The sequence below is a fragment of the Amphiprion ocellaris genome, chromosome 13 (genome assembly GCF_022539595.1).
Source record: "Amphiprion ocellaris isolate individual 3 ecotype Okinawa chromosome 13, ASM2253959v1, whole genome shotgun sequence".
NCBI classification, from domain to species: domain Eukaryota; kingdom Metazoa; phylum Chordata; class Actinopteri; family Pomacentridae; genus Amphiprion; species Amphiprion ocellaris.
The window spans coordinates 21145927-21167348 of NC_072778.1; the positions used below are offsets into that span (position 1 = coordinate 21145927).

The window sequence follows — 21422 nt, forward strand, 5'->3', positions numbered from 1 at the left end:
GACTGTACAGCAGGTTGAACAATTATTTGCAGCTGATCCATGTGGTAGAAAAACAACACTGGACCACCATCATTCAGCAGGAACATAAACTGTTTACAGCAGCTCAAAATTGCATGTTTTGAATTTTAAAATAATTACTAGTTTTAACAAATGACCTTACATTTGTCGTCTTTTATTTGTGAATATTAAATCGGTGCCACATTTGTATTTGGAAATGTTTAAATAGCTTAAATTAATTGGTATCATGAGGATCGTTTATTACATTATATTCACAGTTGTGAGTAAGCAATTTCATACTGTGTTTAATTCTCTGGTGTATCAATAGTACTTTTGTTATAGTTATACTTTGTGGCTTTACTTAACACTTAGGAGACCATTTTTAATTGTTTTAATTGTTAATAAGGAAAGCATGCTTTATTGTGGAATGTTAGCAGGTCTTTTCATAGGAGACATTTATTTGTCAAAGTAGGAAAAGGACAAATGCTATTGATGGCATTAACAATGTCACAACATTAAAAAGCAGATTACATTACAACGTATATTTCATAATAGTTTAAATGATATTATTTCTCAAAAAGTCTAAAAGCAATTTTGTTTTTGATTTTTAAAACAAATTGTATTTATTTTTTCCAGAAAAATTAATATTATTTAGCAAACACCTGAGTATGTTAATATATTTCAAAGTTGATTTTCTTTTACGAGCACACTCTCTATACCTTTAATTCAGATTTTTCCAAAAGCCAATGAAAATCTGTAGCTATAGGCCTGCGAGTAAAGTGTTGTAAAGATTAAGATTAATTAAATATTGTTAAAGATATTAGTAACCAAATATGACTATAAATATTGCATTTAACAACAACTTTTGGCCATTTGATTATACAAAATTGTGTTGACGGTTTTAAAATGAAATAAAAACTGTTTTTAAAAATGTATTGTACAAAATATATTCAAGTATTTGTATTTTCTAATTTTCAGTTTCAGAGTTGTCTAAGACCAACTCTCTCAACTGGTGCTTTGAAATTCCAGCTTTTTAATCAGACAGATATATTTAACCATAATAATGATACCATTCACCATGCAACATATCTTAGATAATCTAAATGAACCAGATCTCTAACTATAGTCAAATTGGGGTACTTTTGAGCCAAGACTGTGATGTTTCCATAAACTGTACACCAGAATACATACACACATGTAACATATTAAAGGAAAACCTGAACTCTTGACCCCTCTGCTCTGTTATGGTAAATAAGTTAAGTTTATTTATATGGCACCTTTTACAGCAAAAAGTCACAGATTGCTAAAAATCAACATAGGCCCATTTAAACAACAAAACAAGAGAGAGAAAACCAGAAACAAAGCAACAGTAGATAGATAAGTAGTTGTACTAAAAGTAATAAGAACATATAGATTAAAAAGGTAGATTGTAGCAGGTGGAAACAAATAACAGACTGTTTAAAAGTCTAAATGAAAAAGTCTGAAATGACCAGTTTGGAAACAGGCACATTTAAGTGAGTAACAGTTTCTTGGTAATACTGCGAAACAGATTTGATTGAATTCTTGTTTTATGCCAGACTTTTCATTAAACATGTTCAAGTGCACAAAAACAGCCATGGTTATCAAGCTGCTAGCAAATTTCATTCTCACAGCAGTGTACTGAAGAGGACCTTGACTCACTGGAGGCTTAGTCCAGCTCAGAAACAATTTGACCATAATGTTGCAATGCTTACGATTTATTTCATAATAAAGTGATTATAAAATGTAAGAAAAGTGAACCTACTTTCTTTCTATGTTTGGTCCATTTTTGAACATCAGTATCATAACATAGAGGGAAACTTAAATAATCTAATATGTAGAAATGTGCCTTGTAAACACTTCTTTTCAGAAAATTTTAATTAATAATAGTTTGGGTGGCCAATCTTATAGATACAAGAGTTCACTCAAAAGCTCCCATAACATATAAATGATAAACCTGTAGCCGACATGCACAGTAAATATTCTGTCCATAGCTTTATGATACATTTATCAAACCACAGCAACTTAGTGAAACTATATATATGTGCAAGCTGTTGCCATATTGTGGCTGTCACATTTGAAATATTGTTATAGTAGGCATCTATACACACAATAATGACATATACAACATCATGTTATTTTTGAAGGTTTTAACACGTCAGAGGCATAGATAAATAAGTTATTATTATTATTATTATTATTATTATTATTATTATTATTATTAATAATAATAATAATAATAATAATAATAATAATAATAATAATAATAATAATAATAATAATAATAATAAGGGCTGCACAGTGGCGTAGTGGTTAGCACTTTCGCCTTGCAGCAAGAAGGTCCCTGGTTCGCGTCCCGGCTTTCCCGGGATCTTTCTGCATGGAGTTTGCATGTTCTCCCTGTGCATGCGTGGGTTCTCTCCGGGTACTCCGGCTTCCTCCCACAGTCCAAAAATATGCTGAGGTTAATTGATTATTCTAAATTGCCCGTAGGTGTGAATGTGTGAGTGCTTGTTTGTCTTTGTATGTGGCCCTGCGACAGACTGGCGACCTGTCCAGGGTGTCCCCTGCCTTCGCCCGAGTCAGCTGGGATAGGCTCCAGCCCCCCCCCCGCGACCCTAGTGAGGATTAAGCGGTGTATAGATAATGGATAATAATAATAATAATAATAATAATAATAATAATAATAATAATAATAATAATAATAATAATAATAATAATAATAATAATAATGTATTCGTATTGCCTTGGAGGACCTCACATTGCCACTGGTACACTACAAGCGAGTGAAGTCCACATATCCCAGAATCCTCTGCGGCCTGCTCGCCCCCTCTTAGTTTTTGCATCCGGGTCTGAGCTTCCTTTTCCTCCGTGCCTAGATGCGATGAGGACCTAGGTCTGCCAGGACCTGAGAAAAATCCAAATCCATCCTTGTGAAAGGCACCACCGAACCTCGCCAAAATGACCGAGCAGATGACAGTGAGGGGGACCCTGAAGGGCCACAGTGGATGGGTCACCCAGATCGCCACTACGCCCCAGTACCCCGACATGATTCTGTCAGCGTCCCGAGGTGAGGCTTCCCCCGCCGGTTCCGCCAACATGGCTAGCATAGCATAGCATTAGTCAACTAGCTGCTCGCCTGCTCTGACGTATTAAAAACTACCGTGCTGGTGTTAAAGACAGACATGTGATACATTTACAGCCACTTAATGTTTTGTATAGTGTTTACACTCACACATTCTCGTATATTGGAAGGTAGAAGCAGGTTAGCCAAGATGGCTAACGTTGTCTGGTGTCATCTGTAACTGAGCCGTAGATACCAACAGTCACTCTGTGACACGTGTAATTACAGACACAGCGGGTACTGCACATGGAGTTACATGTGAAACTGTGCGTATTTGGCAACAAACCACTCCTAACCATCATGAACAGATTTTGCTGACCAGATGCTTAACTGCTTTGCTTGGAAATGCACTAGCACACTGCTAGCATTACATGCTAAAGTTTAAGATGTGAGCCCTTTCCTTAGTGAAATATGGATCTTAAGTTTTAAATAAATGCTGTGTTGTTGTTTTTCAGACAAGTCCATCATCATGTGGAAACTGACCCGTGATGAGACCAACTATGGCATCCCCCAGCGCTCCCTGAAGGGCCACTCTCACTTTGTAAGTGATGTTGTCATCTCCTCAGATGGACAGTTTGCCCTGTCAGGTGCCTGGGATCACACCCTCCGCCTGTGGGACCTCACCACGTAAGTCTAAACTTTCCCTCAAAACAGCCTCCTTTCAAGAAACGGTTTTCTACATTGCGTCTCAATCTGGATAGATGATTGAGAGTACGGGTGAAAAACTGGTTCTTTTAGATAATTAGTGTAGATGATGTCTGTGGAGCACCTCAGTTAAAACTGAATAACTTAGTGCAGTTGGAGTTTTATGTAATAATGACACTGGGTGAGGAGTAGTAGGTTTATTTATCACTGTTGTACTGTTTTGTATAGTTTCTCCTGAATATCTGATGCTAAAATGACAGTCCATAACATCAGTTAATTGCAACTCTCAACTAAGGTGCATTTCTTGTATCACAAGAAATATGTAGAACTAATGAATGTTTTGTATTTCTCATTTACTAGAGGAATTACCCTTACTGTAAATCTGAAATGAAACATAGCTGTCTTTTAGTGTGTCACTGTTACTTGAACTCAGTGTGTTCATTGGAGGCCATAATCAACCTGTAGTTTTTCTGTTCTTTCATTTGTTCAGGAAGTTTACTGCTTTTGATCTGTGTTAACTCAGTGTTGTTGCAAGTAAATTGTACTTTTTCATTGTCATGGAGTTCATGCAGCCAGTCTTAGTGGACTATGAATTCCACAGCTTTGTGCTCCGAGTCATGATTTTCAGCATTTAAGTTAGCAGTGTAAACAGACACATGAAATCAGTTTAGAGACCAAATTGTCTTGACTCTTGAGTAGCTCTTAATATTCAACATGCTCATGATTCTAAATTGGTGTTGTAAGATGCATAGCAGTTTTCTTCATCTGAAATGTTTTCATGTTCCCCCAGTGGTCTCACTACCCGCTCATTTGTTGGGCACACCAAGGATGTTTTGAGTGTGGCTTTTTCTGCTGATAACCGCCAGATTGTGTCTGGCTCCCGAGACAAGACCATCAAGCTGTGGAACACACTCGGAGTCTGCAAGTACACCATCCAGGTGAGCTGCAAACTCATGCTGCTCTCATGCAAGTTGCAGTCTCTCTTTCTGTCAGTAGCGGTAGATTGTAGTTACATTTTTAAATGAGTGGCTTAAGCTTTGTTACTGTTATAACTTTGTACAACAGTTGGTATATGTCTAATATTGTCATGCCTTAATGTAGTTCAACAAATAATACGGTTGCCATGGTTAGTTGAACCTGTACATTATTTGGGTTTAATGCTGACAGCCTGACACCAAAGAAAACACTTTACTGTTGAGATTTGTTTTTCCACATTGCTTGCCTGATCAGAACAATTTCTCGTGGCTGGCAAAACAACAAATTAATCACTGAAGCTGGGCAACCAGAGAATCTTGCATCAAAGATTTATGTACCTCTTCGATTTGCAGGAAGAGAGCCATTCTGAGTGGGTGTCTTGCGTTCGCTTCTCTCCCAATAGCAGCAACCCCATCATTGTCTCCTGCGGTTGGGACAAGATGGTCAAGGTATGTTGTTTCTTTAGAAACCTTCCCCTCAATTTTTCCTCTGGGTTCTCATTCTTGCGATAGTAGATTAGAAAAATAACCTGAATGAAAGTTTGTTGGAATTACTTTATTTGCTGAATAATACAAAAAAAAAAAAAAACTAACCTGACACCGTCACTGATGAGAATCTTTGTGTTGCAAGCCCAACCCATGTAGCTTTATATGATGGAGCTAATACCAACTGAGATGTAACATAGTCTGCCTGTCCTTTGCTTGCAGGTGTGGAACCTGGCCAACTGCAAGCTGAAGACCAACCACATTGGCCACACTGGCTTCCTGAACACAGTGACCGTCTCTCCTGATGGCTCCCTGTGTGCATCTGGTGGAAAGGTAAGATAAACATTTTATTGTGCGCTACTATAGAGGGGTTTTTCACATATTCCTACCAATTCTAAAGTCAGTGGAAGTCCCAGTTTAGGCCCAGCTTGCAGGTGTCAGCAGTGATGAATATTTTACATGCTCCTGTTCAACAGTGATGACAAAAGAGGCTGTTTCTGAGTGATACCTGCACTTTAAAAAATTCACTGGGTTAGTGCTGAAGATTTGTAAAATGCACCAAACTCTGTAACTGTTAGCTGCTCAGAGTCATGTAAAGATCTTGGAAATGGTATCCAAAGCATATCTCTTCTCTTTCATTCAGGACGGCCAGGCCATGCTGTGGGACCTGAATGAGGGCAAACACCTCTACACCCTGGACAGCGGTGACACCATCAATGCCCTTTGCTTCAGCCCCAACCGTTACTGGCTCTGTGCCGCCACTGGCCCCAGCATTAAGATCTGGGTAAGACTTGATGCTAACAACCTCAGGATCAGTATATATGGTGTAACATTAAAGATGCAGCGTAAAGAACAGTGATGAAACTTCCAATGCCAACTGTACTCTATTGATGATACCAGAGGCTGTTTCTGAGCTTCAACCAAGTCCAGTATATTAATTGTGTAATACGTTTTGATGCCTTGACTTCTGTCCTTTGTCTTTTTGCAACTTAGTTATTGCACTGCTTCTGGTCTTCTCTTCTCATGTAGGATCTGGAGGGCAAGATCATTGTGGATGAGCTGAGACAGGAAGTGATCAGCACGAACAGCAAGGCTGAACCCCCACAGTGTACTTCCCTGGCATGGTCTGCTGATGGACAGGTACAGGACATTCAGCTCTGTAGGACCTTTCAGCACAGATGACTGACTAGTCCAGTCCAGTTAGTGGGTTTAGTTTGCATCCCCAGTGATTATACCCATTCACTTTTAACTCTGATGTCCACTGGTGACAGTCCTGCAAATATGAGGGGAACTAGAAACACTTTTTCATGTATATAAATAGACTATAAGATAGTAAAAAAAATGCAAATTTAAAAGTTGAGTTGAAAACTTTTGTCCCCCTTTATTTCTTTACAGACCCTGTTTGCTGGCTACACTGACAACCTGATCAGAGTGTGGCAGGTTACTATTGGAACTCGATAAGAAGCCCTCGTTTAAGCAACTTTGAATAAAAGACTGTTTGAAAAAGAATGTGTGCGGTCTTGGTCTCAACATTGTATAAAATTGATGGTTCTAATACATGCAAAAGGTTATCAGAGATAAAACTTTAGCACACTTTGTATAACACTGGTGGGAAATTGGACCTTTGTCTTAGATCTTGAAGATACTTAACCTCTCATCCAAAAGACTTCTTTGAGATGAAAGGCATTCAAGACCAAAAAAATTAAGAAATCCTGTAGCTTTGTACAGAAGCTCTTAGAATTACCAGCAGAGACGACAATTAATTACAAACTCTAGCATGCATCTGCAAAAATATAGTTGAGCAAAGAAAAATAAAACGGATTATTAAAAAATGTGAAATTTGATTTACAAGAAATATCAAATTTAGATGTTAAACGTGATAGGACAAAATAACGGATAGCTGAGTTTGTCAGCACGAAGTGTGTAAACAAATTGAAGTAACAAGGTGCTCTCATACGCTGGCTGCAACATATTGCGGTAATTCATGTATAAAACTAGTGACTAAAGAAAATATGTTGATGTGACTGATGTGACCTTGGACATGTATTTGCCTGAAATTTAGGCGTTGATAAATTTCTAATTGTCCTGCTTGGGATGCCGTAGTCATACAACAGTATCCTAGCAACCAGAATACAGACCTGCTGAACGTGAGACGGTGGTTTAAACACCAGGTAGCAGCTTTTTGGAAAAACTGACAAATTTAAGCTACAAATAACTATCCGCGAAACGTAGCGTTTCGTGTAACCCCGGTGTTGCTAATAAATACTACCAGTGTTTCGTTTGACGGGTTCCATCGTAATTGTAGCAACAGGTTACATTAGCTTGTAGCTAATGTTAACATTCAAGGGCAGATGGAGCAAACGTCACACCCTCGTATTTATGTAGAAAGAACACTGGCCATTATTAAACCAGATGCCATTCACAGAGCTGAGGAGATTCAATATACCATCCTCAAGACGGGCTTTATCATCCTGCAGGTCAGTTCAAAAGTTACTACAAAATACAGCGTTGAATACATAGACTGTACATAAAGAATCTATGGTTGAATACAGCAACATGAACGTCTGTACTGTATAGGATCTTGCCAGGAAGGGGTTTATCCAACTGATAACTTTAAGGAAACTGATGTGTAATTATTTTTATTACAATAACTGCAGATTGGTAAAGAAATTTATTTCTCTGGTTGTGTGCACAACTTGACCCCTGCAATGTTGAAATTATTGGCAATTTTTTGTATTGGCTGACGTGTAACAAGTAATTCCAGTACAGAATGAGGCAAAAAAAAAAAAAAAAAAAAAAAAAAAACGGTCGCCATAATATAGTTTTTCCACTAGAGGGCATTGGCAATATCCTGGCAATAATGCAGAGTATTGTGGTATTAATGGCAGTACTGGACGATATATTTTACCACTTTGTCAAACTCTTAAGTAAAATTTTAATTTGGAGCACAGTATTATCTAGACAAAAGTAATCCGCAACCAAGTAAAAAATATGCAAATTTGTTGGCATTTCCTAAATAAGTGTTTAGAAGTTGTATGTTTATAGTCATGCCACCTTATAGACTAGTTAACATGTAGAAGGACTAAATGACACTCCCTCACCAGCCTGTAAAAATGAATCTGAACCATTTGAAGAATCGTGTTAACTTTGTTTGGTTCATCTTTCTACTCATTTCACCAAAATGTTCAATACTTAATCTCTGTTCAAGAAGCGGAATGTGCAGCTAAGTCCAGAGCAGTGCAGCGACTTCTACGCAGACCAGTATGGAAAGCTCTTCTTTCCCAACTTGACAGCCTTTATGAGTTCTGGCCCCATCATGGCCTTGACACTGGCTCGTGACAATGCTGTTGCCCACTGGAAGTCCATCATAGGCCCTGCCAGTAGCACCAAGGCCAGAGAAACTCACCCAGAATGGTCAGTCCTACACATTCATACATATATTCGTGTGGTATGCATTTGTTACATGATGGGCATTTCTGCATTTCATGGAAGGCTGATCGTGCAAAGTGTGGTGTGCTTACAAAGCAGCCTGTAATAGTTCTCGTAAAATAATTCAAGATATGCTAATGCATCCAATGTCTGCTTAGAAACAACATATACAAAATAGACCTTCAATATTATTTTACTTTTATCAATTTTCCTACCCAAATATAGGTTCTGCAGATGTTCCATATACAGCGTATTATGTGACCATGCCCACATTATGGTGTCACAATAAATGGCCCTGAACCTTTGATCACTTGTTGGGTCAAACATGATATTAATTCACATTATTAATTCACAATATTTGATTATGATTCTCTATTGTGATGCATCGTAAATAGGTCACTATGCTCTTTGATTATGGACCATCCCATGACTTGATATATTGTTTATCTTACATAGGGGTAAAGGTCTCCACTATGATAAGGTTGCCACTCATAAATTAATATGCTGTATTTTTTTTCCCCTAGCCTTAGAGCAAAATATGGCACTTCCGACCTGAAAAACGCACTACATGGCAGCGAATCATTTCACGCAGCTGTGAGGGAGATCAAATTCATGTTTCCAAACTGTAAGTATTTCATAGATGCTGTTGTTCATGTAGAAATGAACGCGTACAATTCACAGGCTTTCTCTGTCTGCAGCTGTAATTGAGCCGTTTCCCTCAAGAGAATCAACCGAAGAATACCTGAGCAGGTATGTAAACCCAGTTCTGCAATGTGGCCTTACCGAGCTCTGCAAGGAAAAGCCGCTCAACCCCTGTGTAAGTCATTTATCAATATGTCAAAATATACAGCTTTGTTTGCTAGCCACTTACAGTATTGTTGTTGGACCTTACTGTTGCTTACTGTTTATTGCTGGTGTTGAATTTTGGCTGACATCTCCCTCCATCATCTTGCACTTTCAATAGATTTGGCTTGCTGACTGGCTGATTAAAAACAATCCAAACAGTCCTCAAATATGTGATGGAGTCATTGTAGAAGAACAAGAGTGACAAGAGAGGAACAGGGGGGAAAAAGAAAGATTAAAAAATAATACACATTTCTGTTTTATCTTTTTTGAAAAATTTATTTGTTCAGGGCTACAATGAAATAAAATGTATTTTCAAGACTGTTCATCTGTTTTGTGTGTTTTCTGGTATCATAATTTCCTTGTAAATCAATCAGTGGGTTGAAACATCTGCACTTGAAAAAGTGAACATGGTTATACTGAAGTAAATTGGATGAGTTGTATGACCTCATTTGAAATGAGAACATTAACTAGATTGGACTAGATAATGTAATTTGGTTTACCTGCTATGACCTGCTTCTTATCTGACTATTCCTCTGGAAATGGTTCGCAAACATAAAATGTACTATTATTAAAGTGCCTTTTTGTGCATGTGAATTATTGCTAAATATGTTACAGAATGTACAGAGTAGATCATTTCAGTTGGTCAAATGAGTGTCATGTGTTTAAATCACAGCTAAGAGACTGACTATATAGAATGATTATTCAAAGTATAGTTTCAACAATAACATCTTGTTTGTCTTGGGGTTTTTTGATAGTTTTTCAGCAATCAAACTATTTTTGAGGGGAAGCTGTAAATGTTTGCTTATGCCCAATATTTCAAGACCATTTTGTTCTACAGTATCTAACGATGCCTGTAGGTTTGTATGTATGTGGTAGTAGAGTAGAAAGAGGACAATGATAGTGTGAAGTACAGGACTGGTGGGTATAAAACAAGTAAGAGATGGAAGGACGATTAAGTGTGTTTCTTTGTATCAAACAGCAAAACACGCCACTTACTTGAAACCGTATATTCAGAATCAGCTTTGTTGACAGAGTATGTGTACACAAAGAAAGATTTTTGTCTTTTTTGTTGATGTTCTGAAATTGCTTACACAAAAAACACACTTGCATTGAAACAACAGGTAAAAGAAATGAAAACGAGTGTTTGATACATGTAAATGAGCATGCTAAAAGTGAATAAAAACTAGTGCAGGTCCTGGTGATAGTAATAAATACAGTTATTAACTGGTATGCAACATACAGTATATACAATGGTTCAGGGTTAGTGATTAAAAAGGTGCTATTCCTGTCATAGAGTGATTTCATTGTTCATCGGAGTGATGGTCTGGGGGAAGAAAAACGTACAGGACAGTTGTACTGCCATCCTGGAAACTGGAAATGATGGCTTCGTTAATTACCTCAAAGTCCCGAACAAAACGTGATTTCAAGCCTATTGTACCATGACAATGTATTTATTAATATTATTTAATAGTATGTCTTTTATTTTATGCATGTCCAGCATTTGTTTTTAAAATATATTTTCACAGAAGCCCCTTGCACCCAATAATGTACATGCAGGGACACTATGGTTTACATTTTTCGACAACGTCCACACACTGTCCCGGTGATTCGGTTGCGTTTGACGACAATTTTTGTCAGATTCGGTTAATTTGAAACATATCGCACACGGTTGCAGCACACCGATATGGTTATTAAATTCAGCTGTGTCGAGTTGAAATTGCCGAGCAGTGAACACATCATTTTCAGAAGCAGAAAAGGTACTCCGAGTTCCTTCCTGTGTTCTGGGGGCGTCAACGTCTGCTGTCAAAAAAAGGAAAAGAGTCTCTGGGGTCTCGTCTTTGATTCGACGGGACAGTGAGCGACAGCAGCAATCGTCCAATCAGATGACTCCTCCGCAGAAATGTCGTTTTTTTCTGCCGGTTCTAGAAAACCAACCACGAGTTGTCGTCGTGTGGGAGAATCCATCTTGAAGAGAGCTCTCCGGTTGTGTGACCAGTAAGCAGATTTTTGTTCTACTTCTTTAGCCTGTTTTTTCATTAGGTTGTCACGTAAGTAGTACGATTCTTGTAGTCGTTTCATGTTTTTTTCTGGTACATGTGGATGAAATTTGTGTAATTATTGTAAAAATGTACACCTATATCGCGGCCAGCGCGGCCTCTGAATTACGTAACTGCGAATTTGAGTTGCCCGGTCTCGGTCTATCAGTGCGATACAGATGGTTAGTGTGTCTAGATATCGGTTGCTTATCATGTTGTGAAAGCAAACTGTTGCCATTTTCCGGCTCTCGGCAACAAATAGGGCTCTGGACGAATGTATGGAACGCGTTAGCGCCGGCCAAAATGGTGGGAAATGCACGTATTGGCACCGTGTAAATGGCGAAGCATGTACGGCATGACAGATTATATAACCGCCGCAATTTCATAACTTAATTGTTATTTTTTCTTTCGTGTGCTCAGGCGTAATCGTACAAAATGTCCGAGGCAGAGCAGCAGTACATGGAAACATCAGAAAACGGCCACGAAGTCGACGATGATTTTAACGGGGCCGGCCACACCGAGGAGGGGAACGACGACAGCGCCGTGAATGACTGCGGAGAGGGAGCAGGGCCCGACGCCGACGAGAATTCGCAAAACGGCGGCACGGAGGGCGGCCAGATCGACGCAAGCAAAGGCGAGGAGGATGCAGGGTGAGTTATTTTTTTTTAAATGGCTTGGTGTTTCATGAAACGGTTAGTCACAATAAGCACCGGCGGTTTGCCATGTTTCTTTGTTCAGCCGGCCTTTTGTTGGCGCCATGTGCAGAGCGGAGGGGGGATGGGCGCTCCAGCAGGGATTACGTGTAGCACGTAATGGCTTATGAAAAACTATACATACGAGGCGACTGATCTGCTCGTATTTTGGAAATGTTCAGTTTGTTGAATTATTATTGTAAAAAAATAAAAAGCTCGAAGCCCCTGCAGCCTGCCCCCTGCGTCACTGGGTCAACAGATGTACTGGAACAGTGTGTACATAGAGTATATTTACATCTCCTCTCCTGCCCTGCACCAGCCCCCACCGCTATGACATGAAGCCGGTGTAGGGGTGCAGCTAAACATGTCCCTCTGTCTGTGCACAGGAAAATGTTCGTTGGTGGTCTCAGCTGGGACACGAGCAAGAAGGATCTCAAGGATTACTTCTCTAAATTCGGTGAGGTGACAGACTGCACCATCAAGATGGACCAGGCAACGGGCCGGTCAAGAGGCTTTGGCTTCATTCTCTTCAAAGATGCTGCCAGTGTAGACAAGGTGAGCAAGGAGAGCAACTCTTTCAGAGCTTAAAGAGCTCCAAGGTATTTACAATATGGGGAATTTTAATTGTTTTCTTCTTTTTGTTAAGGTTCTTGAACAGAAGGAGCACAGGCTAGATGGCCGACAGATTGACCCCAAGAAAGCCATGGCCATGAAGAAGGATCCAGTCAAGAAAATCTTCGTGGGAGGCCTTAACCCTGACACTTCAAAGGAAGTCATTCAGGAGTACTTTGGGACCTTTGGAGAGGTATCGCATTCAGTTGATTTGGCATTGCATGGAAGAATGAAATATATGATGATGGCAGCTGAAAAGTGGTTTCATCTTTTATAGATTGAGACCATTGAGCTTCCACAAGATCCAAAGACGGAGAAGAGGAGGGGATTCGTATTTATCACATATAAAGAAGAGGCTCCTGTCAAGAAGGTTATGGAAAAGAAGTACCACAACGTCGGTGGAAGCAAGGTAATACTGCAGCACACATTGGAAAGCAAGTGAAATAGATAAAAACCTTAGATTTGTGAATTTTGCATTTCACCCTTAAAGATGATGTGCTCATGTGTGTTTTTACAGTGTGAAATTAAAATAGCCCAGCCCAAAGAGGTCTACCTGCAGCAGCAGTATGGTGCCCGTGGATACGGAGGACGCGGCAGGGGCCGTGGAGGTAAGCACCTTTTTGCGCGTATACCAGTAGAGTATTTCCACTCAGTGATAGACTTGAATATGTGTATCTGCTTGGATTATGTGTACTGTAGAGTTGTGACAAAAGCCTCACCTGTTGTTTCTAGGCCAGGGCCAGAACTGGAATCAAGGCTACAACAACTACTGGAACCAAGGATACAACCAGAACTATGGTTATGGACAGCAAAGCTACGGATATGGCGGCTATGGCAACTATGACTACTCTGCTGGTTATTACGGCTATGGGGGTGGCTACGATTACAGTAAGCGATAAGTGCCCCCAAGGAAAGAAACTGAATGAGAGAAACTTTATTTTCTTGGTCCTCCTTGTTGTACAGAAGAACTCAGTCCCTTTTTCTCTTGTCCTCCAGACCAGGGCAATACAAGCTATGGGAAAACTCCAAGACGTGGAGGCCACCAGAGTAGCTACAAGCCATACTGATCACACGTAGTGCAGGTATGCATTTTTGCATCATCCGTGGTAGTATGAGAACATAGCTGTAACCATTAGTGCCTTTTGACCCCAAAGATCTCCATCTACTCTAAATCCATTCAAGCATTGTGGTGGGGTTAGGGTAGGGCGTGTTGTGGGGTCTGGGATCATTAAAGATGGATTCATTCCACCTGTCAGCCATCTTAAGATGCATCTCTACAAAGACTACTTGATCAATAAGGATTGAGTTGGTGGTGGTTGAGAACAGGAATAAGGACCGTTTCACCTCTCACCCGGGTGCTAGGTGTATTAGCTAGCGGTCGTGTCCCCCCCCCCCCCCCCCCCCCCCCCCCCCCCCCCCCCCCCCCAAAAGTTTGTCTGTCCATTCACTGACCTGTCAAACTCATTCATGCACCTGTCTGTCTTTGTGTAACTGCATGCCACATTTGGTTTATTCTCAGTAACGTTAAGCACCGTGTTTTTCTCTTAAGGTCTAAAGTAAATAAGAAAAAGAGATCCATGGTCTGACCACAGCGAACATGGGCTCTGGCTTTTCCTTTGGAGTTGGCAGAAATTTGGACTCATGCTCCATTTGTACAGATCAAGTGAGGAACTGGGGAAGCAAATGTCACTTTTCCACTTTTTATTTTATATTGTTTTGTGTCCATTTACATTTCCAGTGATGGAAGTGTTATTTTTACTGTACTTTTTGGTACCTTTTTGAATCTAATGTATTGTATGGTTGTATTTTTACATGTCTACTGGATTTACAGACAAGCAGGAGCAAGAGCTTTTAAAGCTCACAAATAAAACAATTATGCTTTTGTTTTCTTTTGGTGTTTCTAGATCTTTAGTTCTTTTATCCCATGCTGAGTGTTGGATGCGAGTTGCATGGCTTCAGATGTGGGGTGAGGTAAAATAAGGGATTTAAACTAATCAAAGGGTTCTTTGTAAGCGTGTCAAGTGAATGTTTGGAGATGACCATTGTAGACGAAGACAACCAGCATCATTTGGTTTTTTTTTTGTTTGTTTGTTTTTTTTCTTTTGGCTTTTAAGGAGATTCTTCCCCCATCATGTCTGCAATTTTAAGTGGCTTTACTAGTGTTATTCAACTCAACGCAAGCCTGTTAATGTAAGAGGGTAATCCCTCTCTCACTGGAAACTCATTCCTCTAGTGTCTTGGGCAAATTGGTAGAAATAAACTTTTGGTTTATATTACACTTGGATCTTTTTGTTATTATTTGTAAAGTTAATGTTAAATGTTTTGTACTGTTAAATGGCTTGCTTGTTTTGTCTCAAGTAATGTTAACATCTCTACGGATGCCTCTATGGAAAGCTGTGGCAGAGGGCTTCACTACCTGCAGGATAACTGGCTGAGTGTTAATACCCACCCCACTAGATGTGAAACAGCAATACTTGAGCATTATTGTGAATGTGTCTACGAGTTAACGCTAGTGGTCTGGTAAGTGCTTACATGAACCATACTGTGTTTTGTGAACATGTTGCTGATTGGTATTAAAGTTGAGGCTCTTCAGTCAAGTGCAGCTGTGGGTAGAAGAACTGAGTCAAGATTAAAAATGTTAACTGTTTTATTAGTTCTTGGAGTTTTAAAAAAATGTGGAATTTCATTAGTGTCATATTAGCATCTTCTGGTATGTACATTCATCTTCCAGGTGCTAACAATGTGCTGTAGCTAGCATCACTTAATGGTTGATTGGCTTGGTATCACTGAATGCATCTTCTACCAAAATGGCACCATGAATTGGCACTGAACACCTGGAAGAAAACATTTACAATGACATTTCAGTTTAAATTTGTATACTTCCCAGTGAATCAAAGCAGTGATCCTTAAATACCGTTGTTTAAACGGCACTGTTGCTGATCTTTTATACACAATGCCCTGAAAGGCTGCTGTTACAAGTCACACATAATTCAAACAGTGAGTCCCCCCCAGTGATCAGTGTTGAGTAGAAGGAGGCAACATGCTCTGCCAAGTAAAATGAAGCTGTTGGATCTACTGGAGTCTGTAGTATAGAGACTCATATCTCTACCTCTGATCGTCATGAATGTGATCACTTGACAATGTCTGATGCAATTAAAAGTTTTCTACAGGTTTGACAAACCTTAGATGTCTTCCTTTTCCAGTTTGAGGTCATTGGCTTTCATGTCTGTAAGAAAAGGGATTTGAATTCACTACGCTGCACCTAAATGATAAATACGTGAAATTAACTGTTCAAAGGCGTCTTTCATAGTTCCAAGAAATTTACTTGTATGACAAAGTGCTACGCGTCAAGTGGATAACATGCGTTTACGGCTGTGGAGGTTGTCTTTGTGTAACTAACCTGTGAGGATGCCATCAATGCATTGTACCACAAGTTCTGCATCCTCCATGCTGAAGCACATCGGAGGCTTAAACTTCACAACACTTTCCCAGGGGCCATCTGTACTGACACAGATTTGGTGCTCTTCCTTCAACCTAATATAAAGAGCACATTGAGTTAAATCGCAGACCATGATATTGTAGACACTAGATACACAAAAATCAAGTTCTAGGCAGTATCCTTTTCACTGAAGGCAGCACTTGCAGTGCAGTCTCACACCTTTTCACCACCCATGCTGCTCTTTCTGTGGCAGGAGTCTTCTTCTCTTTGTCTGTAACCAGCTCAAGTCCCACAAACAGTCCGACACCTCTGTTTAAATGGGGGAAGAAATGTCTGAGCATTTTGTGTATTTATTATTTGGGTAAAGCAGGGTTAAAGAAGCACATTTATTTTGGACTCTTTGCTAAGGCTCCTTTTTTAAAGAGCACACTGCGCCCATGTCCACACAGGTGTTTTCAATGACTGATTTGACCACTTCAGGTTGAAATGAGTTATGCTAGAAGTTTGCAAATGTCAATAAGCGCTGAATGAAGAACGTGGTCCAGCTTGAAAAGGGTACACCTTTATGTGATATACAGTAAAAACTGGCATTCTTCTGTTCTTACATAGCTGTATATATAAAGTCTGTTTTCTTCGGTTGCATGTTTTTTGGCTCTTGAGCACATCTTGATGTTGGCTGTATACATACATTTTAAGCTCCAAAAAACCCTTTGTATTTGAGTGTAGCCACTTTGTTTTAACCACAACAGTTGCAAAAAACACTCACAAAACCAGAGATGTCAGTCAAGCCCATGATGTGTTCACAAAAAACTTGACAAGATAAGATGGCATAAGATAATCATTTACTTATCCCACAGTGGACATTTACAGTGTCACAGCAGCAAAGGGGACAGTGCAAAAATGTAGGGAGCATTGGTGAAAAAAATAAAAATAAACAAGTAATATACGTATGTGCTGTTGATAATATACAGATTATTCTACATGCAGAAAATGTAGATATTAAAAAGAATGTGGAAAATAATATTTCACAGGGTTATTCTATATGTAGAAAAACACTGACATAGGACCGAATCTGTCCAATACCAGATCAGTGAAAACGCCTGTGTGGACGTTTCAGTAGGGTGTAGGTGAGATTTACTTAGTGTGGCAGCAAACTGGTCTCAGATGATAGCTAATTAATGGCCAGACTACTCTTATTATTACTTGTGTTTATTAAAACAGATTTAGTACCATTGACTGAGAAAATAATACTATTCTGATTTTGAAGAGCCTGAGTGCACAAGTCAAGGTATTCTTACCTGATATCACCAATAATTTCATGTCGTGTTTGTAGTTTTGCGAGCAAGTCCTTGAGATGTGCTCCCACCCTGATGGCATTTCCTCTTAGATCTTCCTCCTCTATCACATCGAGGACTGCCATTCCAATTGCACAGGACACTGGGTTCCCTCCGAACTGCATGAAGTCGGAGAGAAAATAACTTATATATCTTGATAATATGAATGCAGGGTTTGTGCGGGGCATTAAAAAGCATTAATAGTCATTAAATTGATTTTGCGAAACTTAAGGCCTTAAATGGCATTTAAAATCATTAAATTGGATTCTCAGTGGCATTAAAAATTCTTTCTACAGTTTTCAAGATAAATATTTGACAATAATAATATATAATTATAGACTGCGATTCATCCGATATGTGCATCTGCGTATACATGCCAAAGCATTGCGATAATTGTTCCAGCCGGTCGGGTGCAATTGCCAAAAACAGCATGTTTTTAAAGTGCCCAGCAGGCTTGACCAGGTGGAGGAGAGCCTGGGGAAACGCAAATTCCAGCAAAAATGGCTAGAAAACATGGATTTCAGAGAATGTCTACAGCCCGTGGGTGGTCAGGGGTGGTTTCCAGATTGAGAAATAGTGAAATGTAGGGACAGTTTTTCATATAAAAATAATCTTTTACAAAAAATTTGTAATTTGTTAAGTTCAGAGTCATGGCATTTTTCACAGTATAGCATTTAAATGCCATTAAATAGCATTAAATTTGACTGGCTGATTTCTGCAGAAACTGTGGAATGCTCGAACACAGTGGTAGTACATAAAAGAGTGACTGAATAACTTTCAGTCAGACGAAAAAATATCACAAGAAATGACATTAAGTTTGATGTTAAAAAAACTATTTTTACCTTGAAAAACTATCCTCATGGAACTTAATCAGTTCTGTGCTGAAATGTTTGACTTATTTCTCATTATAAAAGTGCATCTTTTTCACTTGTTCTTTACTTTGGCTGTCTCTACAAGTGGAAAAATTTAGAAATGATGTGTTAATAAATATGCTACGGCTATTGTGTAGTTACCGTATTGAAGTACTCCACTCCGTTGTCTGTGAAAGCTCTGGCTATCTCGGCAGTAGTTGCCACACATGCCAGCGGATGTCCATTGCCCATCGGTTTGCCCATTGTCACTATGTCTGGACAGAAATCCTCTCCCTGCAGCTGAAAAGCCCAGAAATGATTTCCCACACGTCCAAACCCCGTCTGCACCTCATCAGCCACAAACACTCCGCCAGCTGAGCGCACATATCTGTGGAGAGTATGAGAGAGATACGTCACACCACCGTTGTTGTAAATGCATCGAAGCAAAAACAATAACAACCAGAAAACTGAATCACTACTCACTCTGCAACTTTTTTCGAGTATCCTTGGGGCAAGATGATCTGTCCTCCAACACTAGGCAACGATTCAGCAAAGAAAGCAGAGATCTATAGGAAAAAACGTAATAAATAAGCCACATAAATGCCATGTACTAGTTGTGTTTTTTTTACCGACTTACTCCATGTGTTTCTGTGTAGCGGTGAGAGTTTTGAATGTCACAGATTTTAGTGAAGCTATATGGATCTGTGTTAAAATGTACCTTACGGCCTTTGCTGTGCACTTCCTCTATTAGGTCTTTAACCGTATCAGCATAAGCTTGTCCAGGGTTGGGGTGACCCTCTTGGTAAATTCCTCTGTAGGTGTCTGGTAAGGGTGCCTGGGAGGACGAGATGCCTTTTTTGAGATAAGCAAGAGTCCACTGTTGGTTAGCGCTTTGTGCAATGATAGTTGCATAACATTACACACCACATGAACCCATTCTTTCTGTCCTGCCAGTTTCCGGAACTTGTAAGGACTAATGTCGATGAGGGACATTAGATGTCCATGGTAAGCACTAGTACAAAGGGAGAGTTAATTGTAATTGAAAAGCAAGTGTATTGTCAGTGGGTGAATAGAGTTGCATAGGAACACAATACTTACTGGTCGATCACTATGACATCCTCATGTTGGGTGTACTGCCGGGACAAGCGCAAGGCAAGATCGTTGGCCTCTGAACTGTCAGAAACAAGATATTAAGTCAGTTAAAGATCCAATAATGTACCCCTTTTCAGCAAAGTCTCACATGTCTTCAGAATGTGCCCTTTAATTTATCAGCTCAAAATACCATTATCATGACTGTATGACACCTGGTTTTAACCCTGTTCTACACGGGCTACAGATGAACTGCTGCTGTCTATGCCCCCTTCAGGAAGAAGACTCTCTCTGCGTCTGTGATTGACAACAGAAACAGGCATGATTGAGTGTGAGAGCAGGACTTTCTATAACTGCTACCTTTCTCTCAGAGCGATCATTTTACTTAGAAATATTGACAGCACAGCTGCTGTTTTGTCATGTATGTTGAGTTTGTCAGTTGATGTTATAGAATCAGTTGTTCAGCGGTGCAGAGCAGCAGCTAGGAAATGGCTCTGAAGCGGCTGCTGGTTAACACGTCTCAATGAGCTGCATGTCAGTTAGTTTCATACTTTCACACTAAAAGTACGTAAACTCTGCTGTATTAAAATATAGTACATGGGAGCAGGGGAGAAGCAAACACTGATTGAGTTCTGAAGCATATATCAGCCACATTAGTTACACAGCGTGCTAACACTGAATTTTCCTATTGTTGTGGTCTACTGGGTCTTCAGTTCCTCGGAAGCTGGAAGTGCATGAAGACTCTTGCATTCACCTTTGCAGCCAACAGAGGAGGCACATTTAGTGTGTTTTTCTGGTGACAGAAGCAGCTCTGGAAAGTAAATAACCTGGTGAAGTCAGAGGTAGCAGCTTGTGGATGGCTTACCTAACAAGCAGCAGGTAGTGAGGGTGCAGGATTATGCAAAGTTTAATTACACAATTATGGGTGTGCTTACTTTTACATAGCAGTTGAGTACATTTTTTTTCTAGGCTCATAAACCTGGGAGGATAACTAGTTTTGGTGGGGCACTTCTTCATATCTGAACAGGTTTTAGTTGCAGAACAACCACTTAACAATAAAAGTGGACTTTCACCATAATAGACATTTAAGGAATACACTTCTGTAGGATTGTGGTGTGTTAAACAGTAATACTTACCCGGAGTTAACAAAGTAGAAGACACACAGTCTCTCGGGCAGGGTGGCAGCCAGGCGGTCTGCATACAGGACTATGTTGTCATGCAGGAAACGTGAATTTGTGTTCAGGAGCTCCATTTGTGCTGCTGCAGCCTTTGTAATGCGGGGGTGACAGTGACCAACTGTAGAAAATATACAAACAGTATGTTGTTAAAAATGACTGCCACTAAGAAGCAGGGTGTTTTAAAGGTAACAAGATGGACTATGCACTGAAGTGATAAATGTTTTACCGTGATGGACATTGCTGATGCAATCCAGATAGCGCTTCCCACTTTCATCGAATAGATACTGTCCTCTTGCTCTTACTATCTTCACAGGATCTTCTGAATAAAACAGCCGCAGTGACTGTCTGTAATCACAGAAATTAATACGTGTCAGAGGCACGACGAGGACAAGAAAATACCAACAAGTTTGACTTTACATACCCAATCAACCTCTTCCTCATTGCGAGAGTTTCTTCTTTCCTGAGTTTTTCTAGCGCCATAACTTCTTTGGTTGTTCCGTATGTCAAATATAACGAAGTCAGCGGCAGAAATTCACGGAGAGCTACGTAGTTAGCGTGACTTTAAGCAATTTCAGCTTAGTATGAACATCCACCACGCATGCGTTAGTAGTAAAGGAACGTTCACTTCCCACGGTTCATTCGGCTAAAGTAGTCTGTAATGGTTTCTTTTTT

The 21422-nt window shown here is 39.8% G+C and overlaps 4 protein-coding genes across 4 annotated transcripts; 3 read left to right on the forward strand and 1 right to left on the reverse strand.

The window, feature by feature from the left end:
• The first annotated feature begins 2870 nt into the window (after positions 1-2870).
• On the forward strand, positions 2871-6753 carry rack1 (receptor for activated C kinase 1). The gene is made up of 8 exons (XM_023277595.3): positions 2871-3085; positions 3595-3766; positions 4575-4722; positions 5113-5208; positions 5467-5577; positions 5888-6028; positions 6274-6384; positions 6640-6753. Exons 1-8 carry the CDS (start codon positions 2977-2979, stop codon positions 6703-6705), a joined length of 954 nt encoding a protein of 317 aa, XP_023133363.1. The 5' UTR covers positions 2871-2976; the 3' UTR covers positions 6706-6753.
• Positions 6754-6784: 31 nt separating this feature from the next.
• On the forward strand, positions 6785-9842 carry nme5 (NME/NM23 family member 5). Its single transcript, XM_023277637.3, has 5 exons — positions 6785-7721; positions 8453-8658; positions 9198-9298; positions 9372-9490; positions 9638-9842. Exons 1-5 carry the CDS (start codon positions 7596-7598, stop codon positions 9719-9721), a joined length of 636 nt encoding a protein of 211 aa, XP_023133405.1. The 5' UTR covers positions 6785-7595; the 3' UTR covers positions 9722-9842.
• Positions 9843-11360: 1518 nt separating this feature from the next.
• On the forward strand, positions 11361-15137 carry hnrnpaba (heterogeneous nuclear ribonucleoprotein A/Ba). Its single transcript, XM_023277594.3, has 9 exons — positions 11361-11514; positions 11976-12205; positions 12634-12802; positions 12894-13052; positions 13137-13268; positions 13377-13467; positions 13592-13747; positions 13856-13941; positions 14409-15137. The coding sequence occupies exons 2-8, from the start codon at positions 11991-11993 to the stop codon at positions 13924-13926; spliced, it is 993 nt and encodes a 330-aa protein (XP_023133362.1). The 5' UTR covers positions 11361-11514; positions 11976-11990; the 3' UTR covers positions 13927-13941; positions 14409-15137.
• Positions 15138-15488: 351 nt separating this feature from the next.
• Positions 15489-21382, reverse strand: phykpl (5-phosphohydroxy-L-lysine phospho-lyase). The gene is made up of 13 exons (XM_023277593.3): positions 21172-21382; positions 20977-21095; positions 20709-20868; positions 19582-19656; positions 19408-19495; positions 19202-19318; positions 18967-19049; positions 18646-18871; positions 17597-17751; positions 16518-16607; positions 16260-16393; positions 16041-16085; positions 15489-15693 (listed from the first exon to the last, which is right to left on the reverse strand). The coding sequence occupies exons 1-12, from the start codon at positions 21228-21230 to the stop codon at positions 16042-16044; spliced, it is 1350 nt and encodes a 449-aa protein (XP_023133361.1). The 5' UTR covers positions 21231-21382; the 3' UTR covers positions 15489-15693; position 16041.
• Between the last annotated feature and the right edge of the window lie 40 nt (positions 21383-21422).